Source organism: Simochromis diagramma, unplaced genomic scaffold (assembly GCF_900408965.1).
Source record: "Simochromis diagramma unplaced genomic scaffold, fSimDia1.1 OVJJ01000344.1, whole genome shotgun sequence".
Lineage (NCBI taxonomy): Eukaryota > Metazoa > Chordata > Actinopteri > Cichliformes > Cichlidae > Simochromis > Simochromis diagramma.
Window position 1 is genome coordinate 908,888 of NW_024387375.1, and position 16,623 is coordinate 925,510.

Genomic DNA, 16,623 nt, shown 5'->3' on the forward strand with positions numbered 1-16,623 from the left:
AACACCTTGAAGGCATTTGAAGAGGCGTAGGGTCAAAGTGAAGCATAAAACCTTTAAAAAAAGGAAAAGAATTGCATTTAAACACATTTAAGACTCGAAAATGAACTGTTCCTACAGTGAAGTTCAACATTCAGTTTTTCATTTAAAAACACAGCAGAAATGTAAGAGTTTATTTCAAATGTTGCTTTTGTGTAGCGCGCAGCAAGGCTGAAGTCTGTTAACTCTCAATCCAGGCAGTTCAGACGTGTGATTAGAAACTAGTCATTCATTTTTAATTATTTCTGAGCCATTTAAATGTGATAACATTCTCATATGCCAAGGAGCCTTCAAACTTCATTAAACTGAAGGATCCTACAAGCATTATTGAATTTGTCCTGCTCGCTCATGCCTAATGATGAGCTTGCATCCACACGCAACAACTCTGCTTCTAATCACACAGGCTTTGAATTTAAGTTGGCTAATTGTGCACTTGCTGAAACACTAATAAGAGTCTTTCTATTTTATTGGCCTAAAGTTGCGCTTCGTTTCAAATCCAAAGACTTTTTTTAAATCTCTTGTTTCTTGCCAGTTGTTGGTCCCTTCTGTGCTGAAACACATGGTAGTTTTACAAGTGAAACCCATGCATGGTAAAGAATCCCACGTTTGCGCTGTGGCTAAGTAGTAGAAATAACATGAGAGGCAACATATGTCCTGAAAACACCATCTGCAGTTGCTGATTTTCAGCAACTCCTGCTACACTCCTGAATCTATCGCAGCTGTGATAACAGGTATCTGATCACATGGTTCTTACGGTTACATGCTATTTCGCCTGCGTTTGAGATGAGGCCTGGATAAGCGGACGCGGTTTCTCCGAGGGTAGGACTTGCTTTTGGAAAACTTTATTTTTAGCCCATTTAATTAAAATTACAGCCCTTCTTCCCCTCTAGCGCTCACAGGAAAGTATAATCAGCCCAATTAAGGCTTCAAAATATAGTCACACGGATAATTAAATAAATGTTTACAGTCTAATAAAACAGATTTAAGCTTTAAAGGGGTGAAGTGATGGAGGCAGCAGTGAGTAGCTCTTCACATTAATGACTAGAGCGAGCTTTGAATTTACTGACAAGTCTGAACTGATATCTGCAAATCTAAGCGCAAGGAATGAATCCTCAAGTTCTTAAAACGTCCTCGATTTTTCACCCCTTCCCAGTGAGAGGTGTTAAGAGGGAGCTTTAAAATATTCCCGACACATTCAAAACAACCTTCTTGACATCAAAGTGCTCGTCGTTTCACCAGGTCTCCTCAAGAGGTATCACATCAGACAGGAGGTATCAGGTTTTTTTTTGCATACTGGCCATAAACCTGCCAGCTTCGCTCGCCTCAAGCAACTGAGCCAACTAGCCAACTAGAGCAGGACTGACTTGTAGGGTAAGTGTCTGCTGTCTGGACTGGAGGCAGAACATCATTTGTAATCAGTTTTATTAATAGCATAAAAAGGTCCTCTGGAGTAACAGCATGCTGCAACGGAGGGGGAAAAAAGGAAGCCAGGCTGGTTCTGGGACAGGTGGCCAACTGAGTGAATACCAGTTGGCAATAGCGGTAAATAGTTGGCAATTTTGATAGGCAAGTCACTGTCTGTGTGATTAGTCAAGTTAAAATCTGCTTCCAGCATTGAAGGTTAAGGACTTGCTGCTTTTCTCAGTTTTATGTACATGTAAATCGAATATCTTTGGTGGAGAAACACGCAAGCCAAAGATGTCACCTCGAGCTCTGGAAATGTCAGTTTTTAACATTTTCTTCAATCTTATTAATCAAAAAAAAGGAAAATTCACAAAACATCTAGTAGTGATGTGACATTTTCTAACAGTCACTTAGCCCTGGCCAGGGCTTAAATCAGGACTACAACTACTGCTCATTGTTACAATCAAATTATGCTTTTTTTAATTAGATTTGTTATTATAACAATTGTTTTGTCCATGAAATGTCAAAAAAAAGCAACATTTTACTATAATATGAAAGAAAAGGGAGCACTGGTATTAAATATGAATTATCAAAGTAGATCGTTTTTAAATTTCTGCCAGTCAGCTAAGTCAATTCACAACTTCCCTCTGTTTTGTTTCGCTGTGAATAAATATCCTTTTGGCTTTGGAGTGTTGGCTCATCGAACAAAAACAGCGTTTTGGGCTCTGGGAGCATGTGAGGTTCTTTTTCCCTTTTATTGCGACGCATATTAATGATGAAATCACCAATGCAGCTCTCACTAATACTCATGTTCAGCAAATTACATATGCAAACCGACATAACCCAACTGGAGGGTCAAGATGGAAACATCCACTGAGTCATCAGACTAAAAGCATCCTCATTCTAGTAATTAATTCAGTGAATTATGATCTTTTTTATTATTATTTTGAATTATTACCCCAGCTGGCTGCTTCAGATTCCACTATTTACACAACTGCAATCAGCTTTTGTTCAAGTACCCGCCTGTCTGACTGCCTGTCCCACAAGTGCTCCCTCTCCTCTAAAAGCAGCCCCACCCAGTCCCAGCCCCCACACCTCCCTGAGCAGGAAATCCTTTGAACATTTGTAGCCCATTGATCCTGTGGGAGCAGTTGTGTTTACTATTATGCCATCTGTATGACCATATTACAGTTTCAGGTGGTGCCTGAGGATACCAATCAAACCTGCTGCCACAACACACCCCTCTTGAAGCATCCTGGCAACAAACACCACACAGCCTCTCATGGGAGCAGTGGAAGAAAAAATTTAAAAAGAAGAGGGGAGATAAATCAGGCCAGGAATCATACCTTTTCTACGTGGGTAAACAAGAATGCATCCACTTATCGATCTTAAAGTGCCTCATTAGATGCTGCATGAGGCATGGCCTAATATTTTCCCAATTCAAAATGCATGATGAATAGAAATATGTGCAGTGCTTTTATTATTGCATGAATTTAATTCACGCCACCTACTTTGCCGTATCAATAATGTATGTCTTGTTACGCTGTAAACAACAGAAAATATTAACAGATAGGTATTTCCATTTGTTCGGCAGATGGTTTTTGTAGCTTTCATCTCTGGTAATTGCCGCGGTAAGGCTGATACTTTTATATTAGTTGGGCAAAGAGTCGTGTATGCTGTTGTGCACTCATAATGACAGAACTGACCTTCTAACCCTTCATTGTGAAACAGAGCAAGCAGTGTTCCTCATTCCAATGAGCCAAACAGCCTGGTTGGTATTAAGAGGGCATGACGGTTTCAACTTGTGTCCTGCTTCAGGTTTTGACTCTAGGGGGGTCGTAAAGCCTCTGCTGGCTAAATAGAGCGGAGAGCAGTGGGAGGAATACATGGAATGCAGATAATACATACAAAGGATTATGTACCTGCTTGCACATCAGGTCTGTGTGGTTTCACGTTTAATACCCCTGGACCAACGTTCACTTTGATGGAGGACTGTGAAAAGCTGGAGATTAGCATTATATGCAAAAAAATTCACCTACATTCAAAATGCATTTTATCTTTTGTCAACGCAAGGTCACCATTAGTGTTATACTTCTTTTTTGTTGTTGTCTAAAGACACATAAAAGATAAAACTGTCACAACAAGCCACATCTGATTCTTTTGTTTGTGCCTTTTGTTTCTATGAGATGAGATAACCCCTCTTAGTTGATGTAATTCAGTATATGTCACAGTCATCTTGGTTACAAAGGACCTTTAAGGCATAATAATTTCATTAGCGGTGGCTATTACATTTTCTTCTTCCATCATGGCATGAGGAGAAGCTATACATCAAGCTAAGTGCTTTTAACCATCCACCCTACGGTTGCAGTGCTTCCCACCCAACCTCACTCTGTTTCTTGTCCTGTGCAGTACATCCCAAACAAGCGCATAAAAAAGCCCTGCAGATCTGTCAGATAGTGAGATGTACTGGCAGCAGCGAGACATCCCGCTTCACAAAAAAAAAACCCTGTCAATAAGCAAAAATGTGCCAACACCTCTTCTGCTACTGAAAGGTGTTCAAAATATGAGCAATGTGGCCTGGAGAGCTCATGAACAAAAGTCTCCATGGGAATGTTGTGCACAGACTATCCCCCTTCAAGCAAAGTGAGTCAACATACTGTTCAGAAAGACCTCCAAAGCCATGTGCTGCTTCTGCTTCACGGCCAGACAAAAACAAGGTTTCGGGGTGAAGGCTTCCCTTGAAGTCCAAAAAATGATTTAAAACTGAACAAAAACACCGGGCTTGTCTGTAGGTTGCTTCGCCATTCAGTCCTGATATATAGAGAAGGCTGCTGACTTTCACCATCTAATGTCAAACATACACGATATCTTTGTCAAATACATTTTGTGTTACATATTCTAACTAGCCCTAACCCTACTGGCCTCTTACGCATCAGCGTGTCTGCTGCCCAGCATGCACCAATCTAAACTGTTGTTTGCATAACATGATCCAGGAAGACAATTCAGAAAAGGTGTTGTGAAATATATAGTCTTTACAATACTGCAGCACATGTAGCAGAGTAGCATGACAGCTGGTGTGGAAGCAACGGGTACCTCCATAAAGACCTGCTAAGTGGTTTATGAAATATGCACAATGTAAAAAAGATAATAACCTGTCTTTTGTCCTCTTCAATATATAGTAACTTCTACTCCAATTATATATATATATACTGTATGTATAAAGAATACCCATGCAGGCAGTGATTACTTCCTAACGCTCAGTACTTGCATTGGTCCCAATGAACAAGTATCAGTAAGGCTATTAGGTGGCTTGAACTTTTGATGGCACCATCTTCTCCAATGGACCAATATACAAATGATCTACCTAATACGGTCCTAAAGCCAATATATTTTGACTTTTGACTGAGCAGGAAATGGGAAATTACTCATACACTATATGGACAAAAATACTGGGCTCCCTTCACACTACACCTGCAGAAGCTGCTCAGCCGTGGAAACCCATGCCACGAAGCTCGCGGTTTCTGATGTTAATGCCAGAAGAAGTCAGCAGAGCGCTGGCGCCTTTTACGCGCCATGTGGCTCAGCACCACTTTGTGCCTGAGTTGCTGTGGTTCCTAAATGCTTCCATTTAGCAGTGATACCACTTAATATCTAGGGGGGGGGGAAGAGATTTCACAAACTGACTTGTTGGTGACATCTTATTACAGTACAATCGTTGAATTCAGTGAGCTCTTTCGAATGACTCAATCTTATAAATGATTGTAGAGGCAGACTGCATGGCCAGGTGCTTGATTTTATACACCTGTGGCTATGAGGCTAAAAAACACAAAACAATTAAAAGATTAAGTGCAGCCCAATGCTTTTGTGCATGTAGTGTCTCTTTGGTGAATCCTTTCCTTTCTGTAATGCGCCAACATCAGCAAAGGGTGTTGACAAATATATAAAGAACTTATTTGTGCTAAACACCTGCTGGTATTGTTACTATGAGCATCAACGTATGTTGATGTATCTGGGCTAAAGCACTTCTAAGCTTCGTAAAGGCTGACAAAAAGAAAAGGCCTTTACTGTCTTCAGTTGTTGGTAATATAAAGAACATGCATATTAGGCGACGTAATGACCTGTGACGAAAAAATGCATTACACAAGAGACATCACAAAAAGAAATATAGCCATTCAACCATGATATCTATACAAATGCTGCCCCAAGGAGAAAGGTAACAAAGTTGTCCAATTATTAGAAACCCACTGGGAAATATTGTAGTCTGAACCAATACGCCCGTAAAAACAAACTCTGGCTGTGATGTTGTCTTGGTTTAGCGCATCCATAGGTGGTGGCTCTGTTTATAAATCAGCATGCTCTGGCAAGCCCTTCACAATAAGACAATCAAAACCTGAGATTTTCATGAAAAGGAGTCGAAAATCCATTCAGCTTCAACCAAAACATCCCAAACCTACATTCTTAGCTTTTATTTTCAGCTCTCAATTTTTTATTTATTTCCTTTTATAAATATTTTTGCTGTTTGACCCTGAACATTTAAATGAGATCTTGGCATCATTATAAGAGGAAATGATGTATTATCTCTTCTATAGCTTCTACTTGTATGATGGAGGGCAGGAATGGCAGGGTAATGGTTTCTGGCATCTTCATTATTCAAAATTACACACTTCAAAGCTCATTTAGCAACATCCTCATTCTATAGGCTAGCCAGCAAGAGCAGTAATGTAATTTTTTATGTGACAAGGGCCAGTGTTAACAAGCTAATGGTGAGTTTACTATTAAATATCCCTGCTGTTTTCCATTGTTACCACTTTACAGCAAAGCCACAGTAAAATTAAAAGTGATACATGCAGAGAATTTAGCATTTAGAGGATAAGTCAAGTCAATTATATGTATTTAAACTGTACCAGTGGGATATTTAATGCTTTGAAATTCTCTCCAGGAACACAAGGCTACTTGACCTCTTAAGTCGTCCCATTAGAAAATTAAGTACTGCATCCAATTACCAGACAAGCATCTCTTCACCTTCCTCGTAAGGTCTGGCAGCAGAACAGCCAAATACTTAACAGCAAAGCAGAGCATTTTATCACGAAGCATCTAACACATCAACAAGTCATGCATCAGCGAAAGCATCGCTTGAGGGGTAGCTGCCACGCAAAAACCCACCACTTGACTCCTATGAATAAAAATTGAAGCTGAATGTCAGGAAACATTGCTGCAATTGCAGATGCATTAACAAAAAAACAGTTTTGAGTAACATACTGTAATCTGGTGTGAGGATTACAGTTTTTCTAACTTTTTCCAGGCAGCTGCACATTAGGAGATGCATGCCCAGGGGTCCAAATACAAGTCTCAACTGGAACACATACTAGAATGAAAGAAGGTCTCGACTTTAGAAGGGAAATCACAAGTTCCTCATTTCATGGACTGATTTATGTTTTAGGATTTCCCTTTATTTTATTTTATTTTTTTTTAATAATTCAGCATATAATTTCAGTAAACAGTTTGAAATGTTTATCTTTCATGTTTAGCTAATTACTTCAGTTTGTCTAATTACTTTTCAAGTGTTAAACTACCTCAGGTTTCAGCTTGCTTATTGTAGTGGCAGCCTCGATGTGTATTTGACATATCAGAGTAACATTAAAAGGATTTCTGAATCTTTGTGCACTGGAACTTTTCTCATCAAGCATACGTTAGTTCTCAGGCACCGCAAAGCCAAACTTAGCTGCAGTTCTCGATATCAGTAAGGATGTGGTTACGCTGATACCATTCAAAAATCGAATTGGTTAACTCTTCTAAGAGGTGCCGTTTGAGTTGCTGTTGCCTGTCCAGTGTTGCTACACCTCTGCAAACTGCTTTTCAACCCTATTTCATACGAGATCCTCTGTTCAAGCCGGTTCTGACTTAATCAGTGTTGTATCTGTTATCTACTCCACATATGCAGGTGGAAAGGAGGGGAGGTCCCAGAACAGTGCCAGGATGGTTGCCGAGTAGCCTACTAACATTACTATGAAATATAACCATATTAACATTAACATTAGCTCGCAATGCTGTCTCAGAATGACATAACACAATGATACTTTTTTGGATGAACAAATCTGGATACTGGTATTTGCTTGTGCTGCTGCTTTGCTAAATTGGAAGTATTTATTCGTTGGGTATGAAAAACATGTTAGCAATGTATGTTTTTACTTTTACTATCACCCATCTCTTACTGGGTCACCTAGTCACCTACTTCTGCGTTTAGTTTTTCCTGTGCTTGTGGCCATATTCCGTCTTCTTCAGCATGTAAGGACAGTGTACACCTTGTAGACCTATACTGCCCCCTTCAGCTCTAGAACAATTGCAGCCTTGGTATGTGTACTGCCTGTGGTACCTACAGTAGCTTATGGTAACATCTCCTAATATGGTTGTTCTATATCCGCGGTAATACTGGTATATATATTTTTTATATGATATAAAAATATCTTATTGCGATAGCTATGTGTTTATGTTTCTTAGTGTGCAGAACAAGAAGACAAGCCCGGGCATGTCTGAGAGCGAGACGGATGTGTCCGCTGCTGTTGAGCAACATCATCGAACAGAGCACAGTGCTTTCCAAAAAATGTGCGAAAATGTTCCGGTTAAACGTGGAAACAACAAACCTGTTTCACCACTCCAGGCAAAAACACATTATCAAAGGCAAACCAGTCTATAAAGGAGGGGAGCGACCCAAAACTAAACAAATAACTCCACCGAGTGTCACCGGAGCACTCATTGTACTACTTCAGTGACACTACATCAGTCTGCTCCACTGCTCTTCCTGTGAGAGGAAAAGCAATCAGTGGATTGAAATTACTGATGCATTGACACGATGGAAAAGCAGCTGGTTAAAAAGGTCAGCCTAAGATTATTATATGACACTATTGTAAAGGTCCTGATGAGTTACAAGGTTAAATTACTTTAGTCATTGTTAAACAAGAGTATTAAGAGGTTATTTTATACTTTTACTGAAAATTTCCAGAGAAACACTAGCTAGGCTACATTTGACTCATGCTGTGTCACTGGATGTTGTTGCTATATTGCTGCTGCTGGCACCTTGTTTTAGTAAATTCAGTTTGAATCAGGCAGTTAATAACAGGATCCCACTGCAAAAGAAGGATGGAAAATGATTCTCATTTACTTACACTTATTAAACATTTACAACATTTTTCCCTATCTCATCAGAAGTATTTTTCATGAAATATCGTGATATAAGTTTGAGCCTGTATCGGCCACCACTAACCCCTACGAAATAGTGCGAGCCGAAATCCTCGAAAGAAGATCTTTACAGAGATACCGACCATTTTTAAGAACAACCTGAAAATTCTTTCATTTAAAGAGTAAGGTACTCATCTTAGAAGCATGTGGTACACTGTTATAAAAGGTTCATGGTAGTCATCAGTGTATTGACTCATTGGTGACTCAGAAAGATCTGCCAGTCGTTTAATTTTCCTGTTGTTTGATATTAAACACTGTCAGAATGATGGGCGTTTAATTCCAATCACAGATATGCTGTTGCTATCCTCTGTGAAAGGAAGTCGTCCCTGAATGGGAACTCCTGTCTCCTTACAAGTTCAGCCATAGCAGCATGTAATCAAAGATAGCTTCAGGCACTGCAGACTGCTGCTGCAGTCTATGAAGGGAGGATGGTGGACATCAGCACAACACAAAGAAACAGCTTTTAAGATGGCGAGAATGTGAATACTGAGGTCAAACGCAGACAAAACGTCCCTGTTGAGTCCCAAGGGTGGAACGTAACCGGGAGCAGTGCAATGTTTCATGACTGGAAAACTGCTAAACAGCGTCGGAATGAATAGAGTAACTTCTCAGTATTGCAAAAGAGCTTTGGAGCCAACAGAGGGTGATTCAGAAATAAATGGGAAGACAAAACTCTGTGTCGTTTTATTAGTGGCCCGAGGCTTGGAATGAATGTTTCACCTTTAGCACAAAAGCTGTGTCAACCTGTCTGGCTCCCTTGAACCGCAGACAAAGAAAAAATATAGGTTTGATATAACAGAAGCCTTCTATCTTGCTCAGTGTCTCTTGTATATATAGAAAGAAGCAATGAGGTTTTATGAGAGTGCAGGCATAAATATCAGAGGTCCATCACTGACCCCCTTTTAAGGGCAGGAGGGACATCCTGCTACTGGTAGCACCCATGTGGTGAGACTCGGCTGTCAGTGGTGCTGTGGCTTTCTCTTTCTTTTACCTACAGGATAAATTTGAATAAGGAAAAAGTAGCCCATTAAATGTAATCTACAAAAAAACAAAGGACACATAAGCAGCCACCATGTGGCTTCCCATATATATGTGTCCCTTTGTGGTATTCCTAAAACCGAGGTCAGCTCATTAACATCACAGTTAATGGGAGAGGGGGTGCCACTCAAAGAATTCATTAAAACAGAGCAATAACGCTAATGGAGGATTTGAACAAAGATCCAGGCCCTGTTAAAGATGGGTGTGGCCACAGGCTTTTCAAATGGAGGGGAGACGCTTCCCCCCAGTCAGGTTGCACATGTGAAGCGCCGGGACCGACAGCAGCAACTCTGTGCCCTCTCTGAGGGGTGTGTGCTGTTCCATATTAATGACAAAGACAGCAGCGGGAGCAAGAAGTCGCTATCATACACTCATTTGTTTAAAAAGAGCAAGCGTCACAATACAGTCAGTGGGAGACCACAAGAATCCAGTGAAAGCTGAGGGATGCTTCGATGACAAAAGACCGAAACAACCTCACTTTTAGTCCCCGACCCAAGGACCAATCTGGGGTGCCACTCCTTGTTCACCAAAACCACCGAGTGGCTTCGTGCACATCAATGGGGGCTTTCCTGCATAAATAAGGAAGAAGCACCACTGCATTGCACAGTTATCGCTCTCTCATGTTGTTAAGTCTTCCTTTATAACTGAAACAATGGAACTGTGGTGCCTCTTCTCAGATAACAAATAAACCATTATTTAAACGACAGTGACAAACAAGAGAAAAGGGGGGAAATGAGACATTAATCTGTCTGGTAAAGTATCATAAAGACTCCTCTCACTTTATTTCACTAAGTGTAAGCATGCGAGTTGTAAAGCGGAATGTATAAAAAGTCAATAAAGTGCTAAATTTAAACAATTTTCTGAACCTGAGCAGTTAATTGAAATAAGAAATGGACAACTGAAAAGGCAATTTTGGCTGAGATTATAAAAATGGAATATATCGCACACTCAGGCTCTGAAAGTAGGGCAAGCCAATCACCAAAGTGTAATTAAGATTCACTTGCTGCTGTTTTACTGATAATCCCTTGTGTAAAACTGTCACAGGCGAACAAAAGACCTTTTTCCTCATTGAGTCATTGCCTGAGAGTGATTACTTCTGCCACCCAAGTCCTTTCATTTTCTCAAGGCAAAGCCACTCATACATCTCCCAGCTTGGCCAGTCCAGCAGAGAGGGAATTGCTCTCTCTGACATGTAGGAAGCTCAGCATGTTCACGCGCTCACCCATATTTCTCGACGCTGTCGCGCTCCATCTAATCTGAAGGTGAAGTTTGGTTTGGCGATTACATTTTAGAAGGAATTAAAAGTATTGCAAAAATCTTTAAGTGAATAATAGGACTGCAATTTGAAAAAGTTATCATTAAGCTTAGAGACGGGAACAAGCTGTTCTTGCGGCAACTGTACACACAAACAGGAATCATAAAAAGACCACCCCCCTTCCTCCCCGCACTCCTCCACCTGTTCAGTGTCCTGCTGGGGGCCGAGAGAAACCAGAGTGTGGTTGGAGTGCGCCTCTGTGTGTGTGTGTGTGTGTGTGCACCGCTGCAACCCTCTGCGTGAGGGGGGCAGAGCAGACAAAGACCAAAAAGAAATTAGTATTACACTGTTTCTACCGAACTGCACTACAGTAGAAATACAAATAGCCGAGCTCTTTTTTGCACCACTGAGCACTAAAGCTCTCGGTGTACTGTATGTGGGTAGGCTCAATGCACCACGCCATATGGTACGGATGCACATTTGTCATAAGCATCGTTTCTCTGGGGACAAGCTAATGCACCGGCCTGGTTTCTTAGAAACTGTAACATCCAAAGCCTTTTTTTTTTTCTTCCTCTCACAGAAGTAGAGCAGGTTAATGATCGCCTTTTATGTGAGCTTTCCTAGTTTAAGATTTGCAATGAAACCCTGCTCTTTGCTCTTTCGTGACACATCAAAGACTCTAACAGCTTTAATTTCATCGTAACCCCGGGTTATTTTAAGTTTCACGCAAAACTTCCATCTTTATTTTTAGTTATTTTGGAATTTAAAACGTTGTTTAAAAAGTTGTGACTGCTTATGCCAGAGAGATCCTCACATCCCCGCTATAAAGGCCTGCTGCCAGGGGCGCTGTTAGGAATTCTGCACCCCCCGTTGGGAAGTGACACTGGCCTCTCCACCATAATGCGGCTCTAATTTACAGTATGACCTCGCCTGTCTAAACGGCCCTCTCTTGTTTGAGGAGCCCTTTTGTTTTGTTTTTTCCCCTCCTCTCCATCAGCAGCAGCAGCAGCTCTGCCTGCTGCTCAAACTTCCACTTCTTATTCTGATCGAGACCCGAGGAGCACATGATGCACACAAACAAGCGCACAGAAACCTAAGTCTCTTGTGTGAACATCTGTCTCTTTCTTATATCTCACTTGCTTTGTGCTTCTTGGGTGAGTAATAGCATCTGCTTCACTTTATACTCAATGGTCTTTTTCATCCGAAACACAAGAGCACTAACTGTGTGATACCAGAAAAGATTCCACTTCACACTTTGGCTCCACACATACGACTGAGAGTCCTTTTGAGAGACATTATGAGACACCAAATACGGGTTAAGCATCCAGCAGGATAATAACTTATAGATATCTCTTTTGGGACTATTTGAAGCATTCCTATTATAATAAGTGAGATATATTATGGATGAATGGAAGGTTTGCTCCCTTTATTGGCTTAAGATGTTGCCAGTCAGATTACTCCTATATGATGGTCCAAATTAGGCATTTAAATTTAGCAGATTGTCTTCTTTTCCCATGCATTTGCTCTACTTTGATTACAGAATGGGATTATGTTCTCTACATTTGCAAAAACGTGGCCATTTCCAGATTTTGATCAACAAATGGCTCAGCCACTCGAAGAGATTAGGCCTCAAATTGACAGCAAGTGAAGTGCAGATGCAGGATTTCTATTCAAAGCCATGATTCGCTTGAGTTGTCGTCCTTCCCTTCAATGCATCTGAATTTTGCATGAAGGAATACAATACTTTCCAAGTCACAAAGAAATCTCTTTTCAAAGGAGAAACTACCACAAGCAGTCTTCAAACATCGAGAGGAAGCTGCCTATAAACAAGATGAGACGTGCACAAGCGCCCAAATGAACACTTGTACAAAATCTTACATGTATCTCAAACATACAATTAAAGCTGCTTTCTTTCTTTTTTTCTTTCCTCAGGAATTAACATCAAAACGTTCAGGAGACAAGTCCTGACACAACCTAGTTAGAGATGAAAGAAAGGAGAGTGAACCCATCTCCGGTGAAATTGGGTGACCCCTTCACCCCCTCACCCATCCCTCAACAGATTAGTCCATTAGCAAAAAAAAAAAAAAAAAGGGGAGAGCCCCACTTGCCTGACAAGTAATACCAGCTGTGGCACGGAGCACTGTCTGTCTGTTCAGGAGGGGAGGTGAGGAGGGTGGCGGCGGTGGTGGTGGGGGAAGGGTGGAGACAAGGCGGTGAACAAAAAACAGATGCATCTTTCTGGAATATTTGTTCCAGGACTAATTCAGGACTCTCTCCCCCCCTTCTGTTGTGTCTGGTAGCAGCCATGGCGCGGCCTTCAGCGAAGCAAATATAATAAAACACAGGCTTGTTTTTTCATTACAAGTATTGATGCAGTTTTTATTGCAAATCCAAAACTCAATAAACACCTTCAGGCAGATTCTGCTCACACTGAGTAAATTGGCAAAAAAAACCCGGACAAGTTTCGCTTCACCTTTTGCCCTCTCTCCTTCTCGCCAACTGTGGTCTAAGCAAACACACATGTTTTCACCATCACTTGAGGCCACATGTGTAAATACGCAGCAGCGTGGACAACCGTAAAGTCTGCCCTCATTACCCACTCAGAGCACTCTCCTCCAGTGCTCTGAGCACACGGCACTGCAGCGGCACAGCCGTGTAAAAACACTTTAAAAAGCCCATTCGTTTCCTCTCAAACAAACCACCTGAGCTTGACTGATAGGTGCTGTATGGTGTTAATTTACAACAACAGGAGCCACCGTTGTGTGACGAGGTGAAGGGGAGCAGGGTGATATGAGCCACTCCGCCTCTTTCCTACCCAAGGAAGCACTTGAAAGCCTATGGATTTGCCTATGGCCTGGCTGAGTGACACCAACACATGGCGCTGCTACCTGTTGGCGTGACAGAGGAGACTGTATGGAAATCTACAAGCACACTACATACCACGCCCAACATCAAGAGCACGTTCTCAAAAAAAGAATCATCCTTTGTCATGGTTTCATCACCTTGAGGGAGGGAATAGCGAAATCATGAAAATCCAGCTTAGAAAAAACACTGAAAGCAGAACAGCTGCACTGAAATCACACAGAAAGTTCCAAATTTCTCTGCTAAAACTTAATCACTTGTGCAAGCCATTACAACTGCCCACATCCCAGTGTAATTACTGGAAGGAGCCTGTCAGAAGTGCTTCCCTCCACCTAACAGACAGCCCATAATTAAAATAAATCATACAGGATGTGAGCCAGCATCATTCTGCTCAGCAGCCCGTGTTAACAGAACACACACACGCACATAAAAAAAGAGACATGGTGGTGGTTATGACATCATGGCTTGAGCACATGTTAACACTGGGTGAGGATGACCACCTCACAATGGGCAGTTTATGGAGAAGAAAAGTCACTTTTAAAGACATGAGCTGAATGCGGAGGACAGTTTTACCTCGAGGTGAGGAGTTTTAGGAAACTACTTAGTAATTAATTTTTTTTAAACAGATTACATACTTAGGTGGTTCAGAATTTAACACAATGGAGAGAGGAGGTCACGAAGTTTGTGGCTCATAGGAAGCCCATTTAGTTTCTTTTCTTAAAGAAAGGGGACGTGTTAGTAGCCTGGTGAATCACATGCTACTACATAAAACTATACTGCAGGCTACTAACTTATAACTACGAAACACCCACATTCCTGTTTCCTTCTCTCCCCGGGAATGTGATCGATAAGCCCGGGCTGAAGTTTTGGAGGCACCTGCGTGCTGCAGGTACGGGACTTTCCCCTCGTACCTGCGGCTTCCAGCGCCACAGCCGCCCGCTCGGTGAGACAATAGCTTACCTTGGCTGAGAAGCGCGATGAGGAGGAGGGCAGACGCGTAGCCGGCGGACAACAAGTGCATCCTTGCGAGTTTCACAGATCCTCAGTGGGCTCTTCCAGAGGTTTGTTTAAAACGCACACACAGTTTGGTTTGAGTTTTTTGTTTTGCGTGTTTTTTTTGGTGGATTGATTTAAATCGTCCTCGGGAGCCTGGTGCTGCACAGCCGCAGTTTCACTTGTTTTTGGCTCTTGTTCCAGCGTGGCATGTGCTCGCCAACTCGCGCTCGCGTCAGTTCTGGTGGAACAGGTAATTGTGAGGGGCTCGCGGACGAGCGCGAGGGCGGGGGATACTGTCTGCAGCTCCGCCCCTGAGATACCCCCCCCCCCCCCCCGTCCCTTTTCCCTCTTTCCACCCACTCCACCTTCCCCTCCTGAGCCAACCACCCTCCCACCACCACTTCCTCCCTTCCCCTCCAGCAACATCCTCCCTCCCCTCCTCCTCTTCCTCCTCCTCCTTCACCTCCTCCCACACACAAGTGCACCCCACCCCAGCTCTTTCTTTAAGACCCCCCTCATGTCTCCCCTTGCACCACCCCCCCCACCCCTCTCCCTCACCCTCCTTCTCTCATCTGAAACTCCTATTTCCCTCAAACCCTCCCACCCATTCTCTCTCTTTCCAACAGTCACCACCATCCTGACTTCACACACACTCACACACACACACACACAAAGGGAACCCTTCAGTCAAGCAGCACCTCAGACTTTTTCAAAAAGTACACAAACACCCACCTGCATTTTAAACTCACCCAGCTTTCAACTTGTGTATTATTTAGCAGTTTATTAGGAGTGGGCTGTTTTCTCAGCGAATCAATCAATCAACCAGCCGGTTTATCAAACATGAGAAATGCCAAGGTGACATTTTCACTTATTCTAGTTTTGGTCCAATCAATGGATCCAAAACAGTTTACGGTGAATCAAAAGCTTAATGGGGAAGAAGATGGGGACCGGGGAAAGCTGAACTTTTCTGCTTTTAAACGACTGATCTGTCACCTGATACTAGCAAATTAGTTTTATTTTAATACTCACCCATTTATTTTAGCTGTCACAAAAATAATCATAAAAAAAAAAGTTTTTTAATGTTTTCATCGTTCTGGATAAACTGAACAAGCACATTCCTCTTGTCAAAAATATAACCTGCCATTATTAGACATGTAAAGCTGCTTTTTTAGATCATTTTCTGTTGTTTGTTTTTATTTTTAATTGACAGCAGTGACATTTGATGAGATAGCGAGGACTCTGAATGCTCATGGCAGCTTGAATGTACAGCCATCATATTACTGCCTCCAAGTAAGATACCCATAAGAAATGCACTAAGAGTCTGCAATGATGGAAAATGCCAGAATCTCAAAGTTGCACTTTAACAGAGTGCTTGAGTACTTGTTACTTTCTCCCTTTTGCTGCATCCAACATGAACTTTCACACACTTAGAGATGCACAGGCACACATGCTGAGGTATATTTTCAATCAGCCCCCGCCTTAGACTTGTTTCATGCAGAAAACACCACAGAGCGTCACACAGCTTTGTGCCTCACAGGCAAAAAAACACACCCCAAAAAAAGCAGAAGATTTATGAGGAAGCAGCCTATAGGATGTGCATCCAAGGTTAATTATAATGAGGATATTTCATTCCTTTCCATCCATCCATAATTAAGCCTTAATTAATTATACAGTCCTTTTGTCATCTGTTAAATTTTCAATAATTTCATAGATCTCAATGAATGGCAATGCCGGCATGATGAATATCCATTTAATGGCTATATAACACTTAGAATTAATGTAAGAGCTTCAGATTG

The 16,623-nt window shown here is 41.8% G+C and overlaps 1 protein-coding gene across 3 annotated transcripts in view; it reads right to left on the reverse strand.

Moving 5' to 3' along the window:
* alcamb (activated leukocyte cell adhesion molecule b) overlaps positions 1-16,623 on the reverse strand; it is a 59,932-nt gene that overhangs the window by 30,467 nt on the left and 12,842 nt on the right. Inside the window, exon 3 of one of the 3 annotated variants that reach the window (XM_040009079.1) lies at positions 14,792-15,053. In XM_040009079.1, the coding sequence (XP_039865013.1) occupies positions 14,792-14,852 (61 nt within the window). In that variant the 5' untranslated portion in view covers positions 14,853-15,053. Of the gene's footprint in view, positions 1-14,791; positions 15,103-16,623 lie in introns of those variants that run through there. The other 2 variants (XM_040009080.1, XM_040009078.1) reach the window with 2 other exon arrangements.